At 42.6% G+C, this 27,995-nt stretch overlaps 1 protein-coding gene across 2 annotated transcripts; it reads left to right on the top strand.

Moving 5' to 3' along the window:
• The first annotated feature begins 2,536 nt into the window (after positions 1-2,536).
• On the top strand, positions 2,537-26,901 carry THSD1 (thrombospondin type 1 domain containing 1). Of its 2 annotated transcripts, XM_019752176.2 has the most exons (5): positions 2,537-2,674; positions 5,618-5,757; positions 8,738-9,703; positions 19,558-19,716; positions 25,270-26,901. In XM_019752176.2, exons 2-5 carry the CDS (start codon positions 5,700-5,702, stop codon positions 26,646-26,648), a joined length of 2,562 nt encoding a protein of 853 aa, XP_019607735.2. In that variant the 5' UTR covers positions 2,537-2,674; positions 5,618-5,699; the 3' UTR covers positions 26,649-26,901. The 2 variants fall into 2 exon arrangements, with proteins under 2 accessions (XP_019607735.2, XP_019607737.2); XM_019752178.2 differs by lacking the exon at positions 19,558-19,716.
• Positions 26,902-27,995: the final 1,094 nt, after the last annotated feature.

Here is a 27,995-nt window from a genome sequence, read left to right as displayed (position 1 = left end):
CATTTTTTTGAATACACACCAACTTAGTGTGAAGAACTTTTTGGGCAACTGGTGGGTGGGCATACCAAAGTGAGTAAGACATAGCCCTTGCCCTTAAGAAGGTGGCGTAGTTGGGGAAATGGACATGTGAGCAACCTTAACTGAGGATGGAATGAAGTGTTTGCCATGGAAGGGGTACAAGTACCATGCTGTGGAAGACAGGGAAGAGCCCTTAATTCTGATGGAGGGATCTAGGAAGGCCTGTGGGAGCTGAAGAGCTTAGTAAACTTGGCTCATAAGGACCGTGAGGTCCGCATACATGGCAGAAGGCACTGGGGTCAAAGGGACTGCACGAGGTGCGCTTCCTGGGACACACTTCCCTTATCTGTCCTGACTTCTTTTGTTACTTCCTCCCACTCATTTCCCACCTGCTCTAGAAAAATTTTGTTTTCAGTGCACAACTCGACTCCGTAAGAGTTACTGTCTGCCCAATATACTTGACTATATTTTGTATTCTCCAATTGGTGTCTTGATGCCTTAAGAAAGTGAATAAGTTATGTTTCTTTAAGTTCAAGGACTGTTCATATAACACTTCTTTTGAATTCCCACTGGCCTAGGTCAGTGATTGCACATGGTAGATTCCTAGAAGTATTAACTGAATTGAGTGATTTTTGGATTACAATGTGTTGTGAGTGGACTTGCAAACCTAAATCGGTGTTCTTGACCCTCTTTCCATGAGGCTTCTCAACCAGACTTGTCAGGGCTCAGCCCGTCTGAGATACACTGTCTTATCCAAATTCCATGACATATCCATGATGTGGGAAGCACCCCAGGAAAGTCAGTTAACACACACGTAAGATCTTATTACAGTGTGAAAATTGGGTCATTCATGTTCTTCCTTGTGTTCTGACAATCATGAGTCAATTAAAGCTTTTCTCTCAGAGTATTATTTAGGGAAATAAAAGATCTCACCATTTGTATAAAGGATGTTACTGAGACTGAATACATTTTATACAATTTGTGCAAGATCATTAGAGCAGCTGCTGACTGAGAAAGAATTGAAGATCTTAACAGCCAGCTTGTTATAGTTCAATACTGACAAGACCATACCACTGTTCTTTTGAAAGCTTTTTTTTTTCTTCAGGTCTGTTGCCTTGTTTTAGAAAAGCTTAAACTATTTTACTTGTACAACAAAGACTAATACAGTTTGGCAAGAATTGTAATTAAGGCAAAAATGACCACATTGATTCAGCCATTTGTATCTAGATTTAGGTCTTTCTACAACCCCTCCCAAGAGTGGGTCTCGAAGGGAGCATGTGTGTCTGAAAGATTAATGCAGCGCACGTCGCTTTCTATAAGTTTCAGTCACCAAAAAACTTCAATATAATTAATACTATATGCCTTTTACAGTGGAAGAAAAGAGGGATTGAGTCATTTGCCCAAGGTTACAGAGACAGGACTGGAATTAATCTCAGTTTTATGTAACTAAAGCACACAATTTACATTGAGCTTTTGCTTTCAGAACTGAAAATGCCAGGGACTGTGGCATGTATTTGAAAAGGAATCCCAACTTGAGTTGATGTTTGGATGGATCTTGGAGGTAATTCCACTGGCAGTAAAATTGGATGATGGCCTTAAAGCCTTTTTTAAAACTTTGGATGAATTTAATTTGTACTGCCAGAATTATTTGACAAGATTTGGTACCTCTGACAACCTCTGATAACTGATCATTGAATAATTGTGCTACCTTTTAAAAAATTAAGTGATAGATTCAATATGCTATATTTTAAGGGTTTTAAAAATTGAAGTAAAATTTACAAACAGCGAAATGCACAGATCTTAAATTGGATGAGTTTTGACAAATGCGTAATCCGTGTAACACACCCCAACCAATAAAATTTACCTGTCATCCCCCAAAGTTACCGATACCTCTTTCTAATCACCTGCTCCCCAGAGGCCACCACTGTGCTGTGATTTCTATTACCACACATTAGTTTTGTCTGGTAAATGGCATGTTTTGTGTACTCAAAGTACAGCTGTTAAACTAAGTGGAACTCTATCCTATTCTCATAAAAAGAACTTTTACACCTGCGGGTTATATTTTTTAAAATGTCACTTAATTAACCATTTTGGCTCCTGAGAAACACGAATACACTTTACCTGAACTGTTTTCTTTTGAAGCTCTTCAATAACATTTGGGAAACCATGTTTAACAGCCCACCAGTTATGTCACTTCAATGACTTACTTTGTTTTCCCGCAGAAGAAAGTGACACGAGGGAGAAGTGATCGTATTTGAAATGTCAGGAGACTGCTGGCTCTCCCTTAAAACCCGTGTCCCGCCCGCCGGGTTTCCTGTCCCCAGCCGGCTGGCGGGGCGCGGGCAGGAAAGGATGCGCTGCCCAGAGCGGGTGGGGGCGGGTGGGGGCGGCCCCTGCCCAGAGCGGGTGGGGGCGGCCCCGCCGGCTTGCCCTGCCGACTCACGCAGGTCCCCCGCCCTCCGGGTGCCGCCTACCCCGCGCAGTCGGGGGCGGGCCCGGGTGGGGCTGCGGGAGGCGAGCGCAGCCGGCCCGGGCGCTCTTCCCGGGACGCGGGATGCTCCGCGCGCTACCTCGTAGGCCCTGAGGCCTCTCGCCCGCTGCCCTCCTCGCCACCACTCGCCCCGATCCAGACCGCTGCTCCCGCCGGTCCCGAGAGGTAAGAGGAGCCTTCGTTACCCGGAGGGCGCTCCTGTCCGCGGGGTCCTCGGTGGCTCCGCTGGGGTCGGGCAGTGCCTCCAAGACCCTGCGATTCCCACTCTCCGCAGCCTGAAAGCACAGGTGGACGGTGTCAGTTCCTCGACGCACCCAGTCCCCTTTCCTGGCTCCTTGGTGCTCAGCCTCCGCCCCCAGGGGACAAGCTCTGAACGTGTGCGTCTCCGCCTCTCCCAGTCCCGGCTTTAACCTGAACCCGGCTCTCCCCGGACGCAGGTGTTGCCAAGAGACCAAGGCTGACCTTAGACGGGTTTGTTAAGTCCAAATAGTTGAGACCCTCGAGGAATAGCGTCTTGGAATTCTAAGCGTTCCGGAACAAATTTGCTTATTTTCAAAAAGAAATCCTTTCTGGGATATAGAGTATGAGATATAAGTATTTCAAAATGGTCCACATTTTAAGAGAGCTCTGTGAGATGACAGCGGCAGGGCTACATATCCAAGCATGAACTTGAGTTGGGAGCCTTTGGAAACTGAGCAGATTGGGCGTGCACTCAGCTCTCCAGGGAAGCTGCATCCCACCCGTGAGACCAGGGCAGAGTCGACTGGACTGCGTATAAAAATAAAGCCAGTTTACACGAGCTGCTTTGGAATTAGGGATTTCCTCCTAATAAATATTATTAGATGTGTACACACACAAGCGTGTGCAGGTTTGTCAGAAGGGACAAAATCACTTTGCTTGTTTTTCTTTTCCCTTTTATTTTTTAATATGCCATTGGTCATGGACTTGAGCGTAATGCATTGTCTTTTTCCGCAGCTATGAAGACATTGTAGGGGGTTATCTTAGCTGGTGTCACCAAAAACATGGGATCTGAGCTTGACGTAATGCCATTAGCTACTGAGAATATTCACAACTTCTGCCTACCCTCTAGCTGATACATTTAGAATTTGTAAACCGTTATGACTGTGAATGCTATGTAGAAGTATTTTTAAATGTGTAGAAAATATACCTAGGTTCTTATTTTCTCAAAACGATTCTCAAGTCAAACATTTTAAGTAGCCAGTCCTGTATTGTGAACAACACGTTGGGATAAATTAAGCCAGTAAGGTTACAAATGAAAGCATGCTATCTTCTTCTTTTTTTTTTTTTTTAAATAGTGCTTTTTACCCAGCATTCAATTCCATTCTGAGATGCTCAGTTAAAGTCTTTAAGTTAATGGTTGAGCTAGTAAAAATTCAGTATTTATTTCCAAAGCTTGAGAACATTAAAAAAATCCATATAATGATGTCAGGTATGCTGGTTTATTTTATAATTCCAGTCCCACTCAGTTCAAAATATAGATTATCACATATTCTAGGTTTTACTGGTCTTTTTCTTCAGAAGGAAAATGTGTTATAATCACAAAATCAGTTGCAATGAGGAGCTTCTTTAAAATGTTTATTGCAGGGAAGCAAGCAATTTGGGAGAAGCCAGTTCACCTTTTGGGAGCTAGGGATGGCTGGTTCCTTCTTACTTTGGTTACTGAGTATCAGTGACTTAAAGGACGAGTTTTAATTGCCCTAAGCCCACGCTTGCCTGGGAGATACATGAGGCGTACCTGCTGTCTTTGGCCAAGTTTCCCAGTCCATGTTCAAAGAAAGGATGTAAGTCAAATCTGTGCCTAATTCCAGCAAAACTGAACTTTCTCTTTTTGTTGGGGAGGGAAGGGAGCCCTAATCATCTACATAATTACGCTTCAGATTTCTGCTTCCCTTTGAGGAAGTACAGTATTTCCTTTGTTCAGCCAACTCCTACTGAAAGAAAGCTAATAGTAACACATCGTTTTTCTTTCCATTGAATTTTTTATTGTTTCAGTCAGTCCTTTTAATTCCATTAACTTCTATCTTAATGGATGTAAAGATACATATTTTTGGAATATAATATACTTATTCAAAATTATTAACTGGGTAATGGGAATGTAAACATTAAGAAAATATACTTGGTGATGTTTAGTAGCCCACAGTTTACTAGACTCTAGTATGGAAAAAAAAAAAGGGGCACTTAAATGCCCTCCATCTTATTCTGTGGTTTAACAGCTGTTTGTATCAAAGTGAGTGCCTCCTCCCACAAAGCATTCTGAAGCACAGGCCAACAAGCTCTTTCCTGCCCTCCTAGGTGGTCTGGGAAGATTGCTGCATGAAATCATCTATCTCCTGCAGCAAGTATTAAAAGACTGACAGACAATGATAATTGTGATTTCTCTGTTTTCTCTTTAGAGTACCCTAAATAAGGAAAGTCAGGGCTACCTGGTGTTCACATTTAACTGCAATACCCTGGATATCTTTTTTAAAGGTTTGATAGTTGGGCGATAACTCCTACACATTAAGAAATGAAGCAATCCAGATAACACAACAACTGTGCAAGAAAGACAGTAAGTCCCCTTGTTGGAAGCAAGGCAAGGTCTACACAGCACAATGTACGATGAAAGTTTGGCAAAAATTTAGTAAATTAACTAAAGTTTAGTAAATCAGTGTGAAATGCCAGGCAGATAAATATGTGAAGAGGTGTTACCCAGATTGGCTATTAGTTTTGATGAAATTTGGCAAATAAACTCTCTACTTAAGGATGTGCTATAAAAATGAGCCTAAGTGTTCTGCAAAGATAATCTTGGTGTTGGGCATCCTGAATGTTCTTAACAGGTGAGCTCTAATGGAACAAAAGGGACGTGTACAATTACAGGTCATTTCCCCAGTGAAAATTATTAGGTTGGTGCAAAAGTAATTGCAGTTTTTGCAATTGTTTTTAACCTTTTAAACCGCAATTACTTTTGCACCAACCTAACAGTGTCCTTTCTATTTTCCGTATCACCTAGGAAGTTTGACTTCTTACAATATGTTTTGTCATTTCACGATTACTATTTTAAGAATCACATGGAACAGAGCCATCATTTTTTTGGGGTTCTAATTTCAGGTGTTTTTGGAAAAAAAAATTCACAATTTGGATGTGAGAAAGGACATGAGGAGACCAAAGACTTGGGATTTTGCTGATCAGAATGAAACAAATGTTGAAAGACTTTTCAAATCTATTGTTGGTGGTGCTCTGTGACTATGGTGAGTATTGTAAGTATACTTAATGCTATAGGGATCAATGAAGAAACGTAATTGTGAGGTTTATAAATGCATCAACGCTGGTGAACCTGTATGAAGGAGGCAGGGCAGGGTTTACAGCGCAGTTTCTTTTTAACTGTGATCCTTGCACCCTTCTGAACTATTGATTCAAATTTCACTTTAAATATATTTTTAAGTCTTTAAAAAGATAAAAACAACAACTCATGTTCAGTTTAATTGGAGATAATCATACACACACAAAACAATGTTTTATACATTGGGGTTTAGAGTAACATTTCTTTTGACAGGACAGTTTTGCTATTAGAATATCTTTGGAACCAATCCAGATTTCAGTCCTTGCCAGTTGTATGCCTTAGATAAATTTCTTAATCCCTTTCAACCTTGGCAATCATATTGACTTCACAGGGTTGTTGGGATGCTAAAATAAAATCAAGAACGTGAAACACCTTGAATGTCTGAGCATACAATATGTGTTTAATGTTAGTTTTTTCATTCAGTTAGTTTCTAAAAATTGAGTTCATTTCTCAGGCATGCAACTACTGAACCAATAGATTCAATAATTTAATACTAGTTTTGACAATTTCCAAATATTTCACAAACATCTAAGGCAGTTGATGGTGTGAGCGTGGAAACTGTTTTCATTTTGATGAAAAAGGTACAAACTTTGGCTCCTGTAATATTGGTGGCACGGCCAGTTAAATGGACCAGAGTATTCATTTAGTCCTGTGACTCTCCTTTCTCAGCCATTTCTTTTTAAAGAAGCTTAAACAAGAGACATTCAGTTTATGGAGAACCAATCTGGGATTCATTTCTTTTAAAGTCATTTATCCCTACTTAAAAACCGATTACATGTAACAACCTCATACAAAAAATTATAAAAGTATCCTTGGTTTCATAGTGATAAAGACATCAAAATCTTACATTTAAACAAAGTCTGCGAGGATGTTTGTTGAGCACAAAATACCTTACTGGAATATAAAAATAAAAATTGAATGAGCTTAAAATAGAGGGTAGAGCATAGAAGTTGAGTGCAGAGGCTACTAATGGAAGAGGAGGTATATTCATAGTTGTGGGTTGTTTTTTCCCCTATTCATTTGATATTGATCAAAATATACCGTTACCATTTCGTGTTGTTTTTTTTAAAAGCAGCATGCTTATATTGAGCCACCAGTTCCTTTAAGTATAATAAAGTAATAGGGAGAGAGGAAACAAAAGAATAGAGAATACTGTACTGTCGTAGTCAGGATGGCATCCAACCAAATTGTAGTTTTCTAAATGAGATGGTGCTCTTGTTTGTAAAAACAAGAGTTGTAGAGTAAAGTAGCAAGCTTTCTCTTTAACAGACATGCTGCTGCTGCTGCTCGAATCCATTATATCTTTTTTCTCCATTTCCAGCTGGGTGTGTGTGTCTTTTCATTGATTGGCTGTCCAAATCAGAATCTGATCTGTCTCATTGACAATTCCTGTCATTGACAATAGGCTTTCATTAGTTAACTAAGAAGCTTCTTAATCCAGTGAGCACTGGTGTCTCTTTAGTCACCTGTCCACAAAAAGGTACCAGGTCAGTTCTGAACCAGCACACAAGCTGTGCCAGAATCAGCCACCGTCTTTAACCTTGGAAAGTCTCCATCCAAAAGGAAGTATTCCTCAACTTCTGTTTTAACTAAATAAATATATAAAAAAAGAACTTTATCTTACTAGGTTTTTCAAGCAAATAGTGATCAAGCATTCAGGTCTATCCAAGTTTTATATCTTTGATTTCACCTCATCTTAAGTAAGAAATGGATGCTGAGCTAATTAAAAGAAAACCCCAGAACGTCTATGTGCCAATATATTCATTCATGTGCTGATTCTAACAATCATTGATTGAATACATGTAAGGGTCTATTTAAAAAGTACCAGCCCAAACGACACATTGAGTTCCTTTGGGCATATATATGATATGATATGTACATGTCATATGCATATGAGGTATATGTAATAAGAATAATCAAGTCATACTTACACATGTTGATTTTCAAACCAAAAGGGCACTGCAGTCCTTTAAATCTACAATTGTTTCTTATCCTATCCATGTGCCAGCTGATAGTTGCATTGCCAAATTCTGTCTCCTTTGATACGTATTTGGATAGGGTTCAAAATAGAAACAAGGATTCTGTGTGTCTGTTTTTTCCACTCTTTACTTCAGCTGCTGTGATGGGTCTCTTTTTCAAAAGATATGACTGATTCTAATGGAGTGGTATTTGTGGGCTAGTAGTCATCTATCTGCCAGTAGCAGTTGCTGTGATGTCATTAAAATTGCCAAGGACAAGCCAGCTATTTCATCAGTGTTCACTCTATCTCTTGGATGATCCGTGCAGAATAGAGTGTCAACATTTCTTATTCATATAAATATTTCTGCCTCATACAAACCAAGGGCAATGGTTTCTTTACAGTGAAAATGCCCAAGTACCTGTCTTGAATATCAGAAAAGTAATAATTTTGAAGTATGTATAGGGTCTTACATTTTAAGTAACCTAGAGCAGTTTATTATTATGTCATTTAAACCAAGCTTTCTCTCACTTCACTGTAAATCCATTTCCCCCAAATACCTAAACACCAGAATATGATTAAAATGAGAAAAGTGATGTATTGAATTTTTAATCTTAAGAACTCTCAATTTTTACTCTTGCTTTATAGATTTTCGTTGCAGATATATTACATTGTTGAATGTTGTGAATTCAGAGTATTTATCACTAATTTGTTGTTTTAAACGTAACCATAAAAGATGAAGAAAAAGGAACAAAGCCGCTGTAGGATGGAGACAGTGCGGTGCCCGGCCCCCAGAATCAGTCATTGTACATCATCCTTGGCTCAGTGCGGACTTCTCTTGTGTCCGTAATGAGTTTTTTCTTCCATGTCTCCAGTAGTGCTGCTCAAATTTACCACCTTTGTAAAACCCACTCTGATCATTTCATTTCAGTTCTTGGAGAAGCTGAGTATCTCCTCGTGAGAGAGCCAGGACATGTAGCACTAAGCAACACCACCGTGTCTGTGGATTTCCAGTATTTTGATGGTGCTAATGGGACGCTGAGGAATGTGTCTGTGCTGTTGCTGGAGGCCAACACCAATCAGACCGTGACCACCAAATACCTCCTGACCAACGAGTCCCAGGGGACAGTTGAGTTTGAGTGCTTCTACTTCAAGGAGGCTGGTGACTACTGGTTCACAATGAGTCTGGAAGCCACAGACAGCAGCACTCCAGTCCCCTGGTGGGAGAAAGGTGCGTTGCTGAAGGTGGAATGGCCCATCTTTCATGTTGACCTAAATAGGACATCCGGGACAGCAGAAGGCACCTTCCAGGTGGGCCTTTTCACCAATCAACCACTGTGTCTGTTCCCTGGGGACAAGCCCAGTGTCGTGGTGGATGTCATCTTCACCAAGAGTCTTCCTGAGGCACAAACAAGGCAGGGACAGCCCCTGGAGATAAGAACCAGCAAGAAGACAGAACTCACTCAAGGTCAGTGGGTTGAGTTTGGCTGTGCATCTGTGGGGCCAGAAGCTTATGTCACTGTGGTGCTGAAACTGCTTGGCCGAGACTCAGTCATTACCTCCACAGGACCCATTGACCTGGCCCAGAAATTTGGATACAAATTGGTGATGGTGCCAGAACTCACATGTGAGTCTGAGGTGGAGGTGAGCGTGCTGCCACCGCCATGCATGTTTGTCCAAGGAGTGATTGCCGTCTTCAAGGAGGCCCCCAGACGCGTCGGGGAAAGGACCATCCGGCTGGCTGAAAACAGCCTGACCTTGGGACAGAGGAGAACAGTGTTCAACTGCACTTTGTTTGACATGGGGAGGAATAAATACTGCTTTGACTTTGGCATTTCAAGCAAAAGCCAGTTTTCTGCAAAGGAGCAGGATTGCATGCTAATTCAGAGAAATATAGGTTGGTATTGAGATTTAATTTTTTTAAAAATCAAACTGATGCCTTTATGTAGTCAAAATCATTATTTGGAATTTAGATGAACTTACTTTTCTGTGAACTGTACTGTCATTTTTATGGTTCACTCCTCACAATGTCTCAAATGGCAGTATCCTTATCTGAAAAATTAAGAATGCTGGTAAGTATACATGGCTCACTGCTGACTTAACCTCTCTCTGTCTCAGTTTCTCCGTCAGTAAAGTGAGGATAATAAGAGTATCTACCTCAGAGAGTTGTGAGAACTGAATGAAATAAATGTGTACAGTTCTTAGCATAGTGCCACGCGTATAGGAAGAACCAATAAACATTATTACATCAGATGGCCAGTCCATGGCTGGTATGATCAGAATTTAAAGCTAAATCCCAAGCTGTATTTAGTACTTCTGGATTGCTCTTGCTGAGCACGTCTCTTTCCTTTTATGTCCTTCATTATAAGAATGAAGCCTCTTTAGTGAGATTTCAAAGCCAGATTTCTAAAAACTTTCAAATTCTGAATTCTTTGCTTAGTGCCCTCTCTAATCACAAAGAACTGGGGTTATTATAATTCCATCCATACCTCATGCTCCTCTTTGCATTTCTTTCCCTTTTCTTGGGTGCGAGCCTGGTCTTGGCAAGAGCTTACCCTGGCAGTGATTGTGTGGTTCATCTACATGCTCTGTCTTCATCCCCATCCAGCCCCATGCCCCTTGACAGCCCAAACCTCCAACCATCTTTGTAACTCCAAGTGTTTCTTGCTCCAGATTCATCCTTCATCTCCTTAGAGGAAGTCCGTTTCCTTTGACTGTCTCCCCACTGCCCTGCTTGCACTTGCCTCTCTGTGCAGCCTGGATTCCACAGGTCATCCCATCAGTCTCTCTCCTTCCAACACCCTAAACTCTGCCCTGTTGTCCTTTTGATGCACCTGCTGGGCCACACACCTCTGCATGAGCCCAGCCATGTGCTGGCCACCCACTCCACCCAAACTGCATGAGAAGGTAGCACCCAGGCAGATTGGGGTGGGAAGAAGTGTCATTCCAGATGATGCCTCCGCCCTCACCTGGGCCCACCACGCTACCCAGGGAGGCTCTCTGGCCGGCTCTGCTTTTGTTTTCCACAGCCACTTGTTTCACCTCCTATGCTCGCTTCCCTCAAACCTCCCTTCTGCCCCCTGGTTAAGTCTCAGAGCTGACTTGCCCCCTGCCACACCAAGCAGCTCCCTCACAGTCCCACGAGAATCTCCAAGCCTACAGGCATTCGTCCCATCCTCTTCACCTCCTTTGCTGTCGGGGTGGTGGGAAGAAGTGTCATTCCTCCAGGACAAAATGAACCCTCCACTCCATTGCGGAGCCCAGCCTCTCTGCCCATTTCAGGAACCTTCTCTTAATCATTATCCCCCCTCTCTCTCCTCTGTCTCTAACTGTCCCTTCTTTACTGGCTTATTCCCATCAGCTTTGAAATGTACTTAACTTGCTTATCTAAGAAGAAAACAGAATCAGCCCTCACTGCCTGCTTCTCCCTCAGAAATCACCCTTAATCTCTTCTTCCTTTTATATAGCCCAGGTTCTTGAAAAGGTCACCTATATTTTGGGGTTCATTTCTTCCCCTCACATTCACTTTTCAACCCACTCCAAACCCACACCCCTCCCCTGAAACTGCTCTCACTAAAGCAGCCCGTGGATGACTTTCAGGTCCCAAAATCCTGGGACACTTTTCAGTTCGTATCTTCATTGATCTTGAGTCTGTGACGGCACACCTCCTTGTTTACCTCCGGCCACCTGGCTGTCCCTTTGTGGTCTCCTTTGCGTGCTGCTTCCACCGCCTGTCTCATCTCCTTAAGTGCTGGACTTCTACATCTTGTCCTAGAGTCTGCATTTTTTACTGCATTTTTTACATAGTGAGCACTATGCTGCGTGCTCAGTCTCCTGACTGGCATCTCTCCCCGACCTCTGAGTTGCTGAATAGCTTGTCAGCCCTCAGGTGTCTTCCAGGCACCTTAAAAGCAACACACGTGGAATTGGCCTCATCATCCTGCCCTCTAAACCTGCTCCTCAGTGTAGGACTCCACCGTCTGTCCATTGTTCAAACCCAAAACCCAGGCGTCTTCCTCTTCTTCACCTCCTATAAATAATTCACCAAGTCCTGTGGATTTTGTGTTCTCAGAAAAAATCTCTGAATGTCTGAATCTCTCCATGTGTCCCCAGTTCCATCGACACCACTTGGTTCAAGCCTCCATCATCCCTTACTTGGACTCTTGCAACAGATTCCTAATTGGGTCCCCCCATTCACATCATTTGCTCTCTGTAGCCAGAAGGATTGTTGAAAACTGAGGTCAGCTGAGGCTGTCCCCCTGCTTAAAGCCTGTCAGTCACCTCACTTGATGGGAGGGTGAGAATCCACAGGGTGCTCCATGGCCAGGCTGCCCACCTCACAGTCACTATAGGGGAGACCCTGGAACCCCCTCCCCCCACCTTCACCTGGTTAGCATTAACCTGTCCCCCAAGTCTCCACTTGGGTTACTCTTCCTCAACCCAGACTAGTTAAGTTGCCTTGCTGTCAGCTGGCACAGTTCCTCTTTCATGGCATTTATCACCAAGGGTCATTGCTTGTTCAGTGCCTTTCCTACCCCACCACCCCTCCCCCACCCCACCCCCAGACTGGAGAAGCTCGTTTGGTGGCGAAGCCAATCTGTGCTTCCAGGAAGCTGTTTATGATCTTCATTTGGCTCACGAGTATGCCTGGCACACTGACAGCTGTTCAGGATGTGTTCCTTACAGTGAAAACTGAACTCAGGTGTGGCTAATCTCAGCTAAGTATTGGTAGGAAAACAATTATATTAAACTAATCATTCAAGGTGTGCTTGCCTTTTCCAAAGGAGTTACTTTTGTTAAGAGAAAAAAAATTCTAATTGACTGAATTTAACGAAACAAACCAAGGGGAGTAGAGACGTTTGGACCATTTGACGAGAAGACATTGGAAACAGGAAGTCTACCTTGTTGATTGTCGGCTTTGCCTAGATGCTTGCACTCAATGTCTAAAGACTGGGATTTTCCCCACAGCAGTGGGGGGAAGACACTAGAGAGGGCCGGAACAGGGAGTGGTTCTCTGTGTCCAGGCTCCCTGTGGGGCTGCAGCAACCAGACACTCCTAGCAGCAGGGCTGGAAGCAGTACCGGGAGGGACTCAATGCCCCTGGAGACCCCAGAGTCTGTGTGGCTGCCCAGCAATGACCCTGACCCTGGCTGATCTGTGAAAGTTATGCTACTGATGGGAACCTTGGTGCCTTCCTGCGTTTTTAGTATAAAAAATTTCGACTGAATCAAGTTCTCTTCTTTTAATTTTCCGATAAAATTGACAGCTCTCACCAGTAAAGTCCCTGAATGATGCCATTCACTGAACCCACCATGTCTTGTGTGAGCCACTGACTCCACTGAATTTCTTACTAGTTCCTTTTGAAAATGGAATAATGTGTTTGATATGTTTGTCTCTCTTCCCAAATATGTCTTAGAACCACAAGATAGTATGTAGATAACAATTTACAGCAAACATATAATAGGTGTTACCAAAAATGATTATTTATGATCTTCATTTATCCTACTTAGTCTGAATGTTTATATTTTTCTCTGCATAGATGTTAATGTGTGTGGTTATGGGGAGTATTAGTAATATATGGCACAGGCACTGTAATAACTTACAAAAACTGAAATTGAGAAACCCTATATTCTGAACACACCTGCCCAAGGGTTTCATCCAGGGAGTGTGGTTCCTGTATCTATCTCAAGGCAAAATATATATTTATGTATATTTTGAGGCACAGTTGAGAATTAATGATAGAGGGTATAAATTCATATTCATGTAGTTTTTTTGGGGGGAAGCAAATAAAAATCATGTGCAGTTAACACATACTTTTCTTGATAATTTAAATTTTTTGGTTATCCTCTTGTTTTTCTGGTGAGATGGTCTTGCTTTTCCTTCTTAAAGACTGAACAAGAGCTTTTTACCAGGAATACTGTCACCTCTGTCATTTTGTTCTTATGTGCATGTGCTTGCAATAATAGTATTACATTTAATTCTTTGCCAGAATCTTCTTAAGCCACTTGTCCACCTTGTGAGATAGTTTGCCTAAAACTAGAAAAATACTGCCTCCCATACGTCACCTGTCAATCCACGTATTTAACAATATAAGCTTTTAGATTTATTGTTAGAAAAAAGGTTCTGATATTTTCCTCCTCATCTCATTGGTTCAGCTTGTGCTGCCCACCTCTCTTAAAGGGGACGTAACTCACGTTGGAGTCCACTGGCCCAGGCATAAGCTGATTAGGCCAATACGAGTGAGCCTTGTTCTGTTTACAGAAAGTCTGAACTGCGTATCCAGGTGCCCTTGCTCCTACTGCTGCTTTCAGCTCTTCACTCACGTCTATAGAATTTTCTCATAGCATGCTTTGTTTAGTTGCCTTAGTCTCTTAAGAAAAATCCCTTGCAGATGTGAATGTTTCAGAGGCTGTATTCCTACAGATAGTTTGGGCGGTGGAAACAACTCTCCCTTTCCCTACTCCAGATAAATTTTGCTCACTTAGAATTAATATCCTCTAGAGTGGCTGGAAAGACATTTTTCCTGGCCAAACAGGTTTGTTACGTAGTGTGAGTATGGACATGTATGGACATCTAAACAGGGCAGAACAAAACAACTTTTCATTCAGGAAGTAAGACTATTTGGAATATTGGTCATCTTGCTTTTCATTTCTAATACATGAACTACAGTTATCCAATGAGTTCCCATTTTGCCTTTTGATAAAAGCATGCTTTTATCCAAGGAAGTAGCTTCCTTAAAGTTATTAGCAGAAATCTTTAGGGAATACCTTCTTTCCTTGAAAATAAGCCCTAGCCGGACCATCATCTCTAATGCATCTTTTGGAGCAAAAATTAATCTAAGACCCGGTCTGATATTATATAAGACCTGGTCTTACAGTAAAATAAGACTGGATCTTACATTAATTTTTGCTCCAAAAGATGCATTAGAGATGATGGTCCGGCTAGGGCTTATTTTGGGGGAAACACAGTAGGTCGAGTTACTTAAAGCATTTTTTAAAATTTGCCTGATTAAATTTGTTCATTACTTTACTTGAGTGATTTCCTGTTTCCTGTTTGATTAATTTGGTTTAGAAATAGAAAGAATAATATATAAAACTTAGCTTAAATGTTTAATTTTTATTGTTGATTATCCTGCAAACCATGATTTTACTTTCAAGGGGAAAAGACAAAACGTTTCAAAATGAGATTTTTGACATTAAGATTCATGCTTTTATCAAAATTTTGATTTTTTTCTGCCCCCCCCCAATAAAATTTTTGTTGTCAGTTTGACAAATGACTTTATATATTTAAATAAATTAAATTTATGTAAAGAAGAGTTAAGAAAGAATAACAAAAGGATTCTTAGCTTTTGTATTTCTACCTATTGTGGTCTCAAATATGACCTCAAGAGAAGGATAGCCTATAAATTGACTTAATTGTCAATTTAGATTTCACAGTAATGAAATTGTCAATAGATTTTTCAAAAATAAATCACAACACATTAACTCAGAGAGACTTTAGTATCAGATTCCCAAAGCTTTGCAAGCGCTGGGCGCTTAGTGTCTGAACAGCTCTGAAGCTTTAGGACAAAGCTGGCTCATTGTTCTGACATCTGAAGAGCTGCACTGTGATCCGTGAGGCACAGAACCAATATTGTGTTCAGTTGAACCTCTGGATGGAACATAATTACCACACCTCAGTTGATGTTGGTCCAGGATACTGGTTTGTAATGCTCCCACTCTTGTGTAAATCCCAGAGATTTTAATTGCTCTAAAGAACTCATATTCCATGACTCACTCCAAAGATTACACCACTTGGCTCACCTGAGAATGTATTTGCCTTACACGTTCTCCTTTTTTTGTAGTGCTTTGTGTACCTTAGACTGCGTTGTGAGTTTTTGCTAGTAAAGGATGACGAGAGACCTTTATGCAGAAGATGTTTTGATGCCTAGCGTTGCCATGACTAGTTGGCTAGACCTAGTGTTGGGTCTTGGGGTTGGATGGGTGCTGATAGAGAAGGGGCTTAGGATAATTCTTTATAGGGGACTATTCACTTACTCTGGCAGTGATTGCATATATGCTTGGAAGAGAAGTTTGCATTTTCAGTCACTAAGTGTCCTAGGAGTGTTTTGTATGTATTTTGAAGCTCAGGTGTTAGGTACATCCCCATTTAGGGTTGTTAAGGCTCCTTGCTTGAGTTGACACTCTTTTATTTTGTATATAATTATTTCCTAGAAGGTTGTTTTAACTGTGCCTTACATTTGTTTTTCAATTGCAATTGACATTAAATATTTGTTTCAGGTGTGCATTCAGTTAGACTTATGAAGTGATTTCCCCCCCCCCCCCCATAAGCCTAGTACACACCTGGCACTATACGTAGTTATACACAATGGAATACTATTCGGCAGTAAGAAAAGATGAAATAGGACCATTTGTGACAACATGGATGAATCTTGAGATTATAATGCTAAGCAAAATAAGTCAGACAGAAAAAGCAGAGGACCATATGGTTTCACTGATATGTGGTATTTAAAACTGAAAACAAAAGAACAAGACAAATAAATGAAGTAACAAAAACTCATAGACATAGACAATAGTTTAGGGGTTACCAGAGGCGAAGGGGGGGCTCTAGTAGAGGGTAAATGGGGTCTAATATATGGTGTTGGAAAGAGAACTGACTTTAGGTAGCGAACACACGATGTGAGATATAATGTATTACAGAATTGTACACCTGAAATCTATGTAACTTTACTAACAATTGTCACCCCAATGAACTTAAAAAAAAACACAAAACATTGGCAGTTACAAAATAATCATGGTAATGTAAAGTACAGCATAGGGAATATAGTCATAATATTGTAATAACTATGTATAAAGTTGACTCTTATCATTATGTAATGTCCCTCTTTATCACTGGTAATTTCCTTGCTCTACAATCTACTTTGTCTGATATTAATATAGCCACTCCAGTCTTCTTTTGATTAATGTTTTCAAGGTATAACCTCCTTCCATCTTTTTACTTTTAACCTATTTATATATTTATATTTAAAGTCAGTTTCTTTTAAACAGCATATAATTGGGTCCTGCTTTTTTTATCCAATCTCACATTCTCTATCTTTTAACTGGTGTATTTTGATTTTTTATATTTAGTGTAAACATTAAGTGGTTGGATTAAGATCTCCATCTTGCTAGTTTTATATTTGTTCCATCTGTTCTTGGTTTTTTTCTTCTATTTCTTCTTCTTTTGGATTAATTGAATATTTTTTATGATTTACTTAACCTATTCTATTTTTTATTGTTTATACATTAAGATTTTTTTAGTGATTTTTCTAGAGTTTATAATACACATTAAATTACTCTCAGTCTATCTTCAAATAATATTATTTTGCTTCACGTGTAGTGTAAGGACCTTATAACAATACATTCCCAATTCATTCTTCCCATTCTTTGTGTAATTGTTGTCATACACTTTATATATGCTATAAACACATAATACATTATTACTACTTTGCTTTAGACCATCAATTATATTTAGAGTATATAAAAATAAGAAAAAAATGAATCTTATCTTTACCTTTATAAATGTCATTTCCATCACACTTCATTTCTTTATATAGATGTGAGTTTTTGTCTGGTATTATATACCTTCTGCCAGAAGGATTTTCTTTTAGTATTTCTTGTAGTGAAGGTTTGCTGGTAACAAATTCTATTAGTTTTTGTTTGTCTGAAAAATTCTTTATTTCTACTTTACTTTTGAAAGATATTTTCGCTGGATATGGAATTCTGGGTTGGTCAGTTTTTCTTTTAGTACTTTAGAAATATCACTACATCATGAGAAGTCTGCTGTAATTCTCAGCTTTATTCTTCTAATGTGTGATATATTGCTACCTTTTCCCCTCCCTCTTGTCACAAAGTTTTCTGTTTGTTTTTATTTTTCAGCAGTTTGAAATAGCAGTGTGCCTAAGTTTTTTGTTTATTTGCTCTTTTTAAAAATTCTGCTTGGTGTTTTCTGAGCATCTTGGATATAGTTTGGTGTCTTTAATGAATTTTTCAGAATTCTTGGACATTATTTTCTTTTTATCTTCTGGTATTGTAATTAGATGTGTAAGAGACTATTTGACATTGTCCCATAGCTCTTGAGTATTCTATTTTATTCACTCTGTTTTTCTCTTTGTGTTTCAGTTTGAGTGATTTCTATTGATCTATATTCAGAGTCACTGTTTCTTTCTTCAGCTGTGTTGAATCTACTGATGAGCATCTAGGATGCATTCTTCATCTATTACCAGGCTATTTATTTCTAGCACTCTATTTGACTCTTCAGTTTACAGCTCTCTGATGAAATTTTCCATCTGTTCATGTATCTTGTTCACCTTTTCCACTGAAGTCTTTAACATATGAATCAGAGTTATTTTAACTTCTCTCTCTCTGATAGTTCCAATATCTGGGTCACATCTGAGTTTGGTTCTCTTCATTACTTTGTCTCTTGATACTTAATTGTTTTTTCCCTCTCTGTGTGTTTCATAATTTTTGTTTGAAAGTTGGACATTTTATTTAGAACTGTAGACACCGATAAATCGTATTTGCCTGGAAATGGGCATACTTTGTTTTTGCAAGTCTTTAACATAGTAAGGACTTGAACTGTGTTTGGGTTTTTGTTGTTGCTATGGCTACCTTCAATGCATAACAGAGGTCAGAATTTTCTAATGTTGCTTTTATTTAGGGTAGGATTTGGGTTGCCAGAGGGGTTTTTCCATGCTTCTATTGCACCCTCTGCTTTAAGCTTGAACCTGCACATCAGAGAGGTTTTCACCTGTCATTCTTGACCCTGCCCCAGCAGTAGGCTGTTGTTATTTGATACTTGGTAATTGCTAACATGCTGCAGGGTTGAGGTTGGGCAGTTGGGGTGAGAGAACATACTCTTTGCCAGGTCAGCCTTAGTCTTTGGCGAATGCTGAGCCCTTGAGTCTTGAGGATGGAGCCCTCTTGATGATCCTGCCCCTCCCCAGTGGTAGAAGCTCTCTAACAATCTGGGCCCAGAATATTTTCTGCTCTTCTCCAGGAATGAAGGACTTTCTTCTTTTTTCATTCCCTAGTAGCACTAGATCCCAACTGGTGCTCTTAAAGGGACAGAGTTTTCTGCCTTGTCCCCAGTGGTTGGAGCATTTGTTGATAGGGCAGGTGGGGAGGGAGATCTGGGTTAGGTTTGAATCTTGCCCACAGTGCTTCTTCCCTCCACAGGCCTCCACCAACAGGAAGGCGTTGTTTGGTCTTGTGCCTCCCTTCATCCTTCTTGTAAGCATGTGGTGAGATCTGCAGAAAAGAGCCTGAAAGTGGGTACAAATGCCCCTTGGGTATATGGCTCTTGGTGGTTCTATGTCCTCATGCTAGCTCACACTATACTTCTAGTGGTTCAGTACATTTTTGGATGACCTCTCACAAGCTTGTATGATGCCTGACACCTGCCGCAGGAAGCAATGTTTGCATCGTGTCTGTCCTTGGAGGAGCCTGTCTTTCCTTATATTTAAGGCCATTTGGCTGCCCTGTGACCTTAGTTTTTTGATGGGTTCTAGAAAGGTTAACATTTTGTAGTTTCTACAGCTTTCCTGTTTTAAGGGTAGGAGCAACACTCTTTCTACCTTTCTACATCTTTGGAAATGCTTTTATTTACTGACTTTTCAAGGCCCGAGACTTGAGTTTTCTGCTTCATTTGGGTGCAAATAGATTCTGATTCTCAAATGAACTAGTATTAAAAGCATGGCTAATGTCCTTGCAGAAACTTGGGGACTGTGGCAGCGTTGGAGCCAGTGTAGTGCCACGTGTGGGGACGGTGTCAGAGAGCGTCGCCGTGTGTGCCTGACTTCCTTCTCCTCCAGACCTGGCTGCCCTGGAATGTCCTCGGAGACCTCCCCGTGTTCCCTGGAGGAGTGCGCTGGTAGGTATTCTTCTTTCTTCAGGAGTCTCTCACCAGACAGACTATTGAACCCAGACCCGCCTGAAAATCACCACTCTGAGTTCAGGAGTGGACTCATTAAAACCCTGCTGTTGCCGCTGGCTGTACTAACTCTGTACTCATTAGTGTGTCATTAGCTAGGAGTAGCTTGCCAGTGAGATGCAAGGGGATTTAACACTATAGAAGAGACGGCGTGACAAGGAAATCTATCTAAATTACAGGTTCAGATATATGAAATCATTTTTAAATTTTCAAAAATGAGAGAAATTACATTTCTTCCCAGGCTTTTTTTGTTTTGTTTTCACTTTTGTTTTAGTTCTCCCTCCTTTACTTTTCCCCACCAAAATTATGAGAAAACATTTAAAAATTTGTATTTTCTCCCCATCAGCCCAGAAAAGCTCCATAGACCATTATTTGTCAAAATGAAGCAACACACCCTGTCTTATCTCCTGGATGGCCTTATATTTATTCTTTACCAGCCGTACCCAGGAGGTGAAGGTGGGGAGAGTTCTTGACATCACCTGGAGACTGCTCTTTCCTTCATCCTCAGGTTACAGCTCTAAAGAATCCTTGTTCTTCCCACACACCATCCCACCTTCTGATATACAACCAGTCTTCCATTTAATTGGCTGGCCTTTGCTGTGTTCCTGACCCTTAGATAAAGTCCTTCTGTCAAGTCCTGACTTTTTCTGCTTTCCAATTGCAGGTTAGAAAACCATCCCCACTTCCTTGTCCCATTCTGATCTGGAGGAGTTAGATGTTTTTCTGTGTTTGGATGTTAGAGCACCTTTTAGCCAAAAAACACAGGCACCTGGCCACACCTTGGTCAGCGTCTGTGCCTGTGACCTTAGGAAATCATTCTTGTTCTTGTCGTTCCACCCAGTGCTGCCTAACTCCTTCCCTTTATTCCAGCATCCTAAGGACATTCTTTCCTCTGTGTTTTTCCTATTACAGCTTCAGACTCAAGTCTCTTCTCCTAGCCCTCAGCCTGCCCCTCTTTTTTCATAAGTCCAGGCCATACCCCAAATCTATTCTTTCTCCAGTTATATGTCATACTGTTTTCTAAGGCTCTTTTCTCTGTCTACTCTTTTCTTTATAAGTCTCCTTCACTTTTCATAGGTCCTTCCTCGTGTATAACTTCCTTCAAATACACCTATTCCTCTGGATTCTGAGATTGCATGTTGTGTTGACATATCCCTAATACTCAAATGAATTTAAAATCAACTGCCACTGGCTTTTACTGCACCTTTAGAAGTGTCGGCAATATCAACCATTTATTGACTATTTGCTATTTGCCAGCACTTTAAATACACCATCTCACTTAACACTCACAATAACTCTGCAAGGTAAGGATTGTTATGCTGGGCTCAGGTCTTGAGAGTTTGCTGCCTACAAGGCATTTTCCTAAGTGCCTTGTACATGTGAAGTAGGTACATCATTATCTCCACATACAGATGAGGACTCTGCAGCATGTATGTGGGTACGTGACCTGCCCAAGACCATAAAACGCTAGACAGCAGGGCCCTCAACCTGACCCTATACTAAGCTACCGATCTCAAATACTTTGCCTTTATAGATGGACCAGTCTAGCTTTCTAGAAGCATCAACAACCTGAAATGAGCAATCGTTTTTGAGGATGATTGGTGTTATTTCATGTTCTGGCCTCTTAACTCTTTAATCCTGGGTGGGAGCTAGAAATTCATACATTACAAATGAGCACAAAGGGTAGGTGCTACAGGCACCCCTACTTTTATGGTAAGTGGTCCTCAGATAAATGCTTATGTGGATACATACAATCATTTCTTCCAAGTGTTCTCTTTTTTTCTTCAACCTATTTTCCACTCTTTGGAAATAGGGAGGTCTGTTTGCAGGCTGACTAGCATCAGGAAAGCTCCTTCATTGCATGTGAAAGAGGGAAGACTAGATGAGGCAGAGATGGGCGAGGCTAGCAGCTTAGGGGCTTTTCTCCAGCTATGGTTTTGAAGGGAGCCAGCCAAGGAAGAGGCCCACAATGTGCAACAGAATGCTGCTCCGCCCTGACATCAGCAACCATGCAGATGAAAGAAGTGATAAATCAGGAAACAGTTCTTTCAGCATTCAACTATTTTCACTTGGTTGCGAGTTTAGAGTTTTGTTTGGCCTTGAAAGGACATTTTTATGCCAAGGTCTGGTTGTAGTCCGACGTTAATTTGGTCCATCTTGTTGAATGCGGGAGGGGGAAGATCCAATTGCTGTTGCACCCACGTTCTGTCTGGTGGGATATTGATCGTTGTGCTATTGCTTTGTTAATAATGAATTGATCAATTAATTAATCTACCATTGATTGAGTAACAGCTATGGGCAAGATACTGTGACTGGGATTGGGAATATATAGATAAGACATGTCCCTGTCTGGAAGGGGCTTATGACACAGTTGCTCAGCAGACATATAACCAGGCGTAATATATAGTACAATATAGAGCCTGCACTGCTAAAGGTATCCACAGCTTGCTATGGAAGTTTTCAGGGATGATAATCCATGCTGGGAACACCTCTGTTCTTGGAAGATGTGATATTTGAGCTGAAGTTTGAGAGCTGAGTAGGACTCACCCAGGTGAACTTGGTGAGAAAGGGAATTTTAGCAAAGGGATGGAAGCATGGCAGAAGATGGCACCTCGAGACCCAGAGAACTTAAAATAGTTTAATGTGGCCACAGGATAGTGTGCCAAGAGAGACTGATAAAAACGAGGCTGGATAGACAGGCAGGGGCCAGATCCTGAAAGTTTGGACCTGTGTCTTACAGGGATCGCTCAGCTGTCGTGTGGAGTACAAATCAGGATGGGTAGGAGTGGCAGCAGTGAGCCTGTTAGGAGTTTGTCAGTAACCCAGGTGGAAAATGAAGCACCGGCAGTGGGGATGCAGAGGAGAGAAGGATTCAGAGACTCTGGGTGTGGAAAGAGATGGAGATGGGAGCATCAGGATAAAACCCAGGATGCTAGCACTGGCCACCCCATGGACCGGGTATATCTGAGGAGGCCCAGGTTCTGGGAGGAGGGTGGTGACCTTGGGTATGTGGAGATGTTGGTGGGACATTGATGGGGAGAGCAGAGCCAGTGCAGCCAGGATGGGATCTGAATCCCCTTGGCTCCAAAGCTCATGTCCTTCTCTCCAGATTAGATAGTGAATGTTATTACCAAGAAGAGAAAAAGTCACAGGAAGTATTGCACAGTAGCCAATGCTGCAGAGGTCAAGGAATATCAGGACGGAATGCCTTTGAATTGGCTATTAGGTCATTAATGACCTTGACAGAAGCTATTTCATTGGAATCCTAGGGGCAGGTTGCAGGAGCCAGAGGTGACGATGTGGAAGCAGTAAGTCAGCAAAGGTGGACTCCTCTTTCTGTATGCTTGGCTGGGAAGACAAGGGGTGAGATATGGCTGTGGCAGTCGTGAGAGGGGACTGGAGAGGTTTTTTTAAAGTGAGAAGAGCTAGAGCATGTTTCTGTGCAGCTGCGTAGAGGAGAAGCTGGGGATTAATTTGTACAGAGGGATGATGACCAAGAGGAAGGGTGGCCTAGAGAGCACTGTGTGGACTTGCCTTTATAGGAAGACACTTCTCCCACTAATTCTGTAGAGAAAGAGGTAAATAGAGGTACAGCTGCTGCTAAGTTTATGGAGGAGAGGATGGCAGAAGCAGCTCGGGTGCACTTGCCTGATAGCTTCTATTTGTTGTGAGCTAGCAGACTGCTGAGGAAGAGGATTAGGTGGGGCTTGAGGAAAGTGGTAAAACTTTGGAAGAGTGAGTTGCCTAGGAACCCATGGAAGGATTTGAGCACAGCCGAGGTTGGATGCTATGAGCACACAGAGGCACTGGCCTGCGTGGGTGAGTTATTTTATTCACCAGGGGCAGCCTGGAGCAGCTAAGAATTCACATGTCTGGGTTTACGACTATCTGGTGATGGACTTCTGCTGCAGAGCAGGGAGAAGGGTACAGCTCAGTGTTAGAGGTCAGAGAGTTCAGATTATTGGCAGGAGAATGGTTTTAGTGCTGGATCATGGCTGTAGGGAGAGAAGTGAGGCCAGGAGATGGATGGCAGATTGGGAGAAAATAGAGGGGTTGGAGAATCAGAAGTGTCAGTGAGGTTGGATAACCAGTGTAGCAACAGAGTGCGTGAGAGGGACACAGCCAGAAAGCGCGCTATGACGTTTAAGATTTCAGAAGAGGAGCAGCTGCAGACAATGGGAAGGTATGATATGATATAACACTGAAGTCGCCCAGATGGTCCTACCTATGGGATGGTGAGGAACAGGGACCCAGATGCTAGTGAGTGATGGCTGCCATGGGGCTGGGAGATGGCAGTGCTGAGGGAGGAGTAGGGGAGGCTGGTGGATGGCTTGGACATCACACTTGGTCTTAGCCCAAAGGCCAAGAAGCAATGGCTTGGGCATCCAAAGAGAAGTTTTATATAGAGGTGAAAGATGGTTGAACGTGGCAGTCAGAAATGAGGATACTGGGGACACACCTGCTGTTGGCCCTCTTTGCTTATAAATAGTATATGTGTCAAGCTTGCCCCCCTAAAAAGGTGGGGGAGAAGCTGTGCCCTGCAGGACATCCAGCCCCCAGGGAAGGCGAGGTGGTGAAGGGAGTGTTTTGTGGAAAGGTTCTGGATGTGGAGGAGTTTGGTTGTCAGATGTCCCACAGGGTACGGTAGAAAGGTGAGAGGGGAGCAGTGGAAAGATGGGCCCAGGACGAGTGTCGATAACACGGTGGGGAATGAAAGAGATCAGACAGGTGACCAAGGAGAAAAGAGAGGTGAGGCCTCGTGGCATAAGTTGGTCTCGGGTCCCCAGATATTTCAGTGGCAGTACAGGCTGTGGCCTCAGATAGCGTCTGAGTCTTGGTGAAACATTTTGGTGACTGTGGGATAAACCAGTTTGAGAGAGCAGGGAAGAAGAAGAAGAAAAATCCATGCCACGTGGAAGGTAGGAAGGGGAGTGGATTGCTGAAGATAGAAGAGTGAGAAAGCGGAGGCTTCAAATTTAGGAAAGACAGTTTCTGTATATTGGAGAGAAAAGTGAAGTATATTGTCAAAAGTCTTATTTTCACGTATTAATTTCTCTTGACATGGGCTAATTTAGGTACAGTCTACCTAAATTATTTTGCATTTCGAGTTTTATACTTGTAAAAATTTCCCGACGTGCATCTCAAAGGTACACTTAACTACAGAGATCCCATGTGTACCTTAAGTGAAAACCTTGATTTCACCTTGATGCTTCCCTCATGCAGTGTCTATGTTGAAAATTTGAGGCAAGTGTCACAGGAGCTAGCAAGCCCAAATCACCTTATCATGGCTTATCTGGTCACCTCACTTCCATGGGTCTCTGTTTTTCAGTTTGGCTTAAGTTGCCAGCAGAGATACATATGTAAGACTACAAATCCTACTCCTTGTTTATTTTACTTTCTTTAACGGCTAGATAACCCGAGTAAGCCACTCAGAGACCAAAACCATGCAGAAAAAACAAAACTAGAGAATACATTTTTTTTTTTTTTTTATAGCTTTCCAACCATCCAGTTCGTCTCCTCTTCAGCCCCAGGGTCCAGTGAAGTCCAACAACATTGTGACGGTCACTGGGATATCCCTCTGCTTGTTCATCATCGTCGCCACCGTTCTCATCACGCTGTGGAGGAAGTTCGGCCGCCCGCCGAAATGCACCACCCCTGCCCGGCACAACTCCATCCACTCCCCCAGCTTCCGGAAGAACTCCGACGAGGAGAACATCTGCGAGCTGAGCGAGCAGCGGGGGAGCTTCTCGGATGCAGGCGATGGGCCTGGGGGGAGCCCGGGGGACCCCGGCATCCCGCTGACCTACAGGCGGAGTGTGCCGGTGACCCCGGAGGACGAGGCGTCCGGCAGCGAGAGCTTCCAGTCCAACGCCCAGAAGATCATCCCCCCTCTGTTCAGCTACCGCCTTGCCCAGCAGCAGCTGAAGGAGATGAAGAAGAAAGGCCTGACGGAAACCACCAAAGTGTACCACGTGTCTCAGAGTCCCCTGACCGACACCGCCATCGACGCTGCCACAGCCCCGCCCTTAGACCTGGAAAGCCCCGAAGAAGCTGCGGCAAACAAGTTCCGGATCAAATCCCCATTTCTGGAGCAGCCTGCGGCGGGCGCTGGCGAGAAGCCTCCCTCCCGGCCGGATGGCGCTGCCTCCCAGGCCAGCTGTGCTGTCAGCCCCAGCCAGACCCTGATCCGCAAGTCACAGATGAGGCACGGGGGCAGCCGCGGGGGGCTGTCGGAGAGGAGCCACGCTAGGAGTTCCCATTTCAGGAGGACGGCCAGTTTCCATGAAACCAAGCAGGCCCGGCCGTTCAGGGAGAGAAGCATGTCCACCCTGACCCCTCGGCAGGCGCCGGCTTACAGTGCTAGGGCGCGGCCCTGGGACCAGGCCGAAGACAGATTTAGGCCTCAGAGTCGATGCGCCCTCGTGTTTCCTGAGAAAGTGGACTCTTTTCAAGGGACAGGTGGAACCAGTGGTCTATTAAGCCCTCTCCCGAAGTCCTACACTTTGGGGCAGCCCACAAGGAAATCAGACCTGGGGGATCGCCAGGCGGGATTCATGGCAGGAGGTGAGAGAACAGAGCCTCCCAGAGCTCGGAGGGGACCGTCCCCCAGTCACAGGAATGTCTCAAGGAAGCAGCCTTCACCTACGGCCCCCAAAGATAGCTACCAGAGGGTCAGCCCCCTGAGCCCCTCTCAATGTAGAAAAGACAGGTGTCAGAGCTTCCCAGCCCACCCCGAGTTCGCCTTCTATGACAATACATCATTCCGCCTCACAGAGGCTGAGCAAAGGATGCTGGATCTTCCGGGATATTTTGGGTCAAACGAAGAGGATGAAACCACAAGTACGCTCAGTGTGGAGAAGCTGGTTATCTAGACAGAGATCAGCCTGAGCTGTCACACAACTGGGGACCTTTGCCCAGGTCATGGTATCAGCTGCTCACAGCATCCTGTGGACTGTTTTGTTAAACTATTTGTACAGTGGGACAGAAGTGGGAAGTAACTCACGTTTGTACGCATGCATTTTAATTCATAAGAGATTCTTTATCCTGAACATTTTCCGCTTGTTATCCTATTTCTATTTGTTTATTACTAATAACTACGATAATAAAATGTAAACAAGAGTGAAATAGGGCTTGGTTTCATGTGGATAAGAAAGATGACAAGATGTGACTTGTGAGTATGAAATGCTTTGAACACTTCATTGGCAGTTTCCCACTTGAAATAGATTCAGGAGTCTCAACTCTAATAAGGGCTGGAACAAACTGAAATTGTTAACACAACTCTGAATTGTAATTTATTAAGTTATAAATACTTAAGAATTTGATGCCTACAGGGGCAGTATTGAACAAGTTTCATGTTTGGCTAATTAAGTCAATTAAGACTATTACGTACTAGGCTACCTAGACACGGTGATACCACGAGATATTCCGGAAGAACGTTCAGGCCAGATTGGGTGATATCTTAACTTTTTTATGCAACAAAGAGTCCTGGTGGCTTGACACAAAATTATGTGAGTTAATTCTGCTTTGGAGAAATAACATAAGAAAGCTGATTGTTCAGGTAGTGAGTCAAATGAAGACCTAACCACACATGCATCATTGTTTTGAGCAAAAAGTAAACATTTTGGAAAGGAAAGTGTTGTCTCCTGAGAGAGCATCAGCTGGGACGTAGGCAGTGGGTGGTGGCTGGGCCACTGCCTGGCATAGGATGCTGACTGAGCTCCTGGACCACAATGGCAGCCAAGACCCCAGGGGGTGTCCTTCTGAACCAGGGACGCCTGTGTTTCTGAAGATAACTTTATCATCTTAGAAAGTTCATGAATTAATCTCAGGTATATGGAAAGCAGGAGGACTTTGCTATGATCTTACAGCTTAAGCTTTTTTTATTGGAAGAAAGGGAAAGAGAGAAGATTTTTAGAAATTTAGAATTACTTCTGTTTTCTGATTCAGTCTGCCCACCACATTTTACAAAGGAAGAATTTGAGGCTCAGGGAGGGGAATTAATTCCTGCAGGGTTGGATGGACATGGAGTCATTTCACCATATTCTTTGCATACTGCCATCACAGCCTTTGCAAGACTTCTCTAACAGCAGCAACTTCAGGAGAAAGCTGTCCCTTTGCAGTAAGAAGGCACAGAGTGCTGCCTTTACTAGTTTTTCTCAAAGGAAGCTTCCTGCTGCTTGATGTTAGGACTGGTCTTGCAACTTGCTTTGTTTGGAAGT

This window comes from Rhinolophus sinicus, linkage group LG04, assembly GCF_036562045.2.
Source record: "Rhinolophus sinicus isolate RSC01 linkage group LG04, ASM3656204v1, whole genome shotgun sequence".
Lineage (NCBI taxonomy): Eukaryota > Metazoa > Chordata > Mammalia > Chiroptera > Rhinolophidae > Rhinolophus > Rhinolophus sinicus.
This window is presented reverse-complemented; position numbering and strand designations above follow the sequence as displayed.

Bases quoted from the DNA above. Each gene is read 5' to 3' on its own strand.
- THSD1 (XM_019752176.2), top strand. From the start codon at position 5,700: ATGAAACAAATGTTGAAAGACTTTTCAAATCTATTGTTGGTGGTGCTC. The intron at 5,758-8,737 runs GTGAGTATTGTA...ATTTCATTTCAG, and splicing joins GGTGGTGCTCTGTGACTATG to TTCTTGGAGAAGCTGAGTAT. The intron at 9,704-19,557 runs GTTGGTATTGAG...ATGTCCTTGCAG, and splicing joins GCTAATTCAGAGAAATATAG to AAACTTGGGGACTGTGGCAG.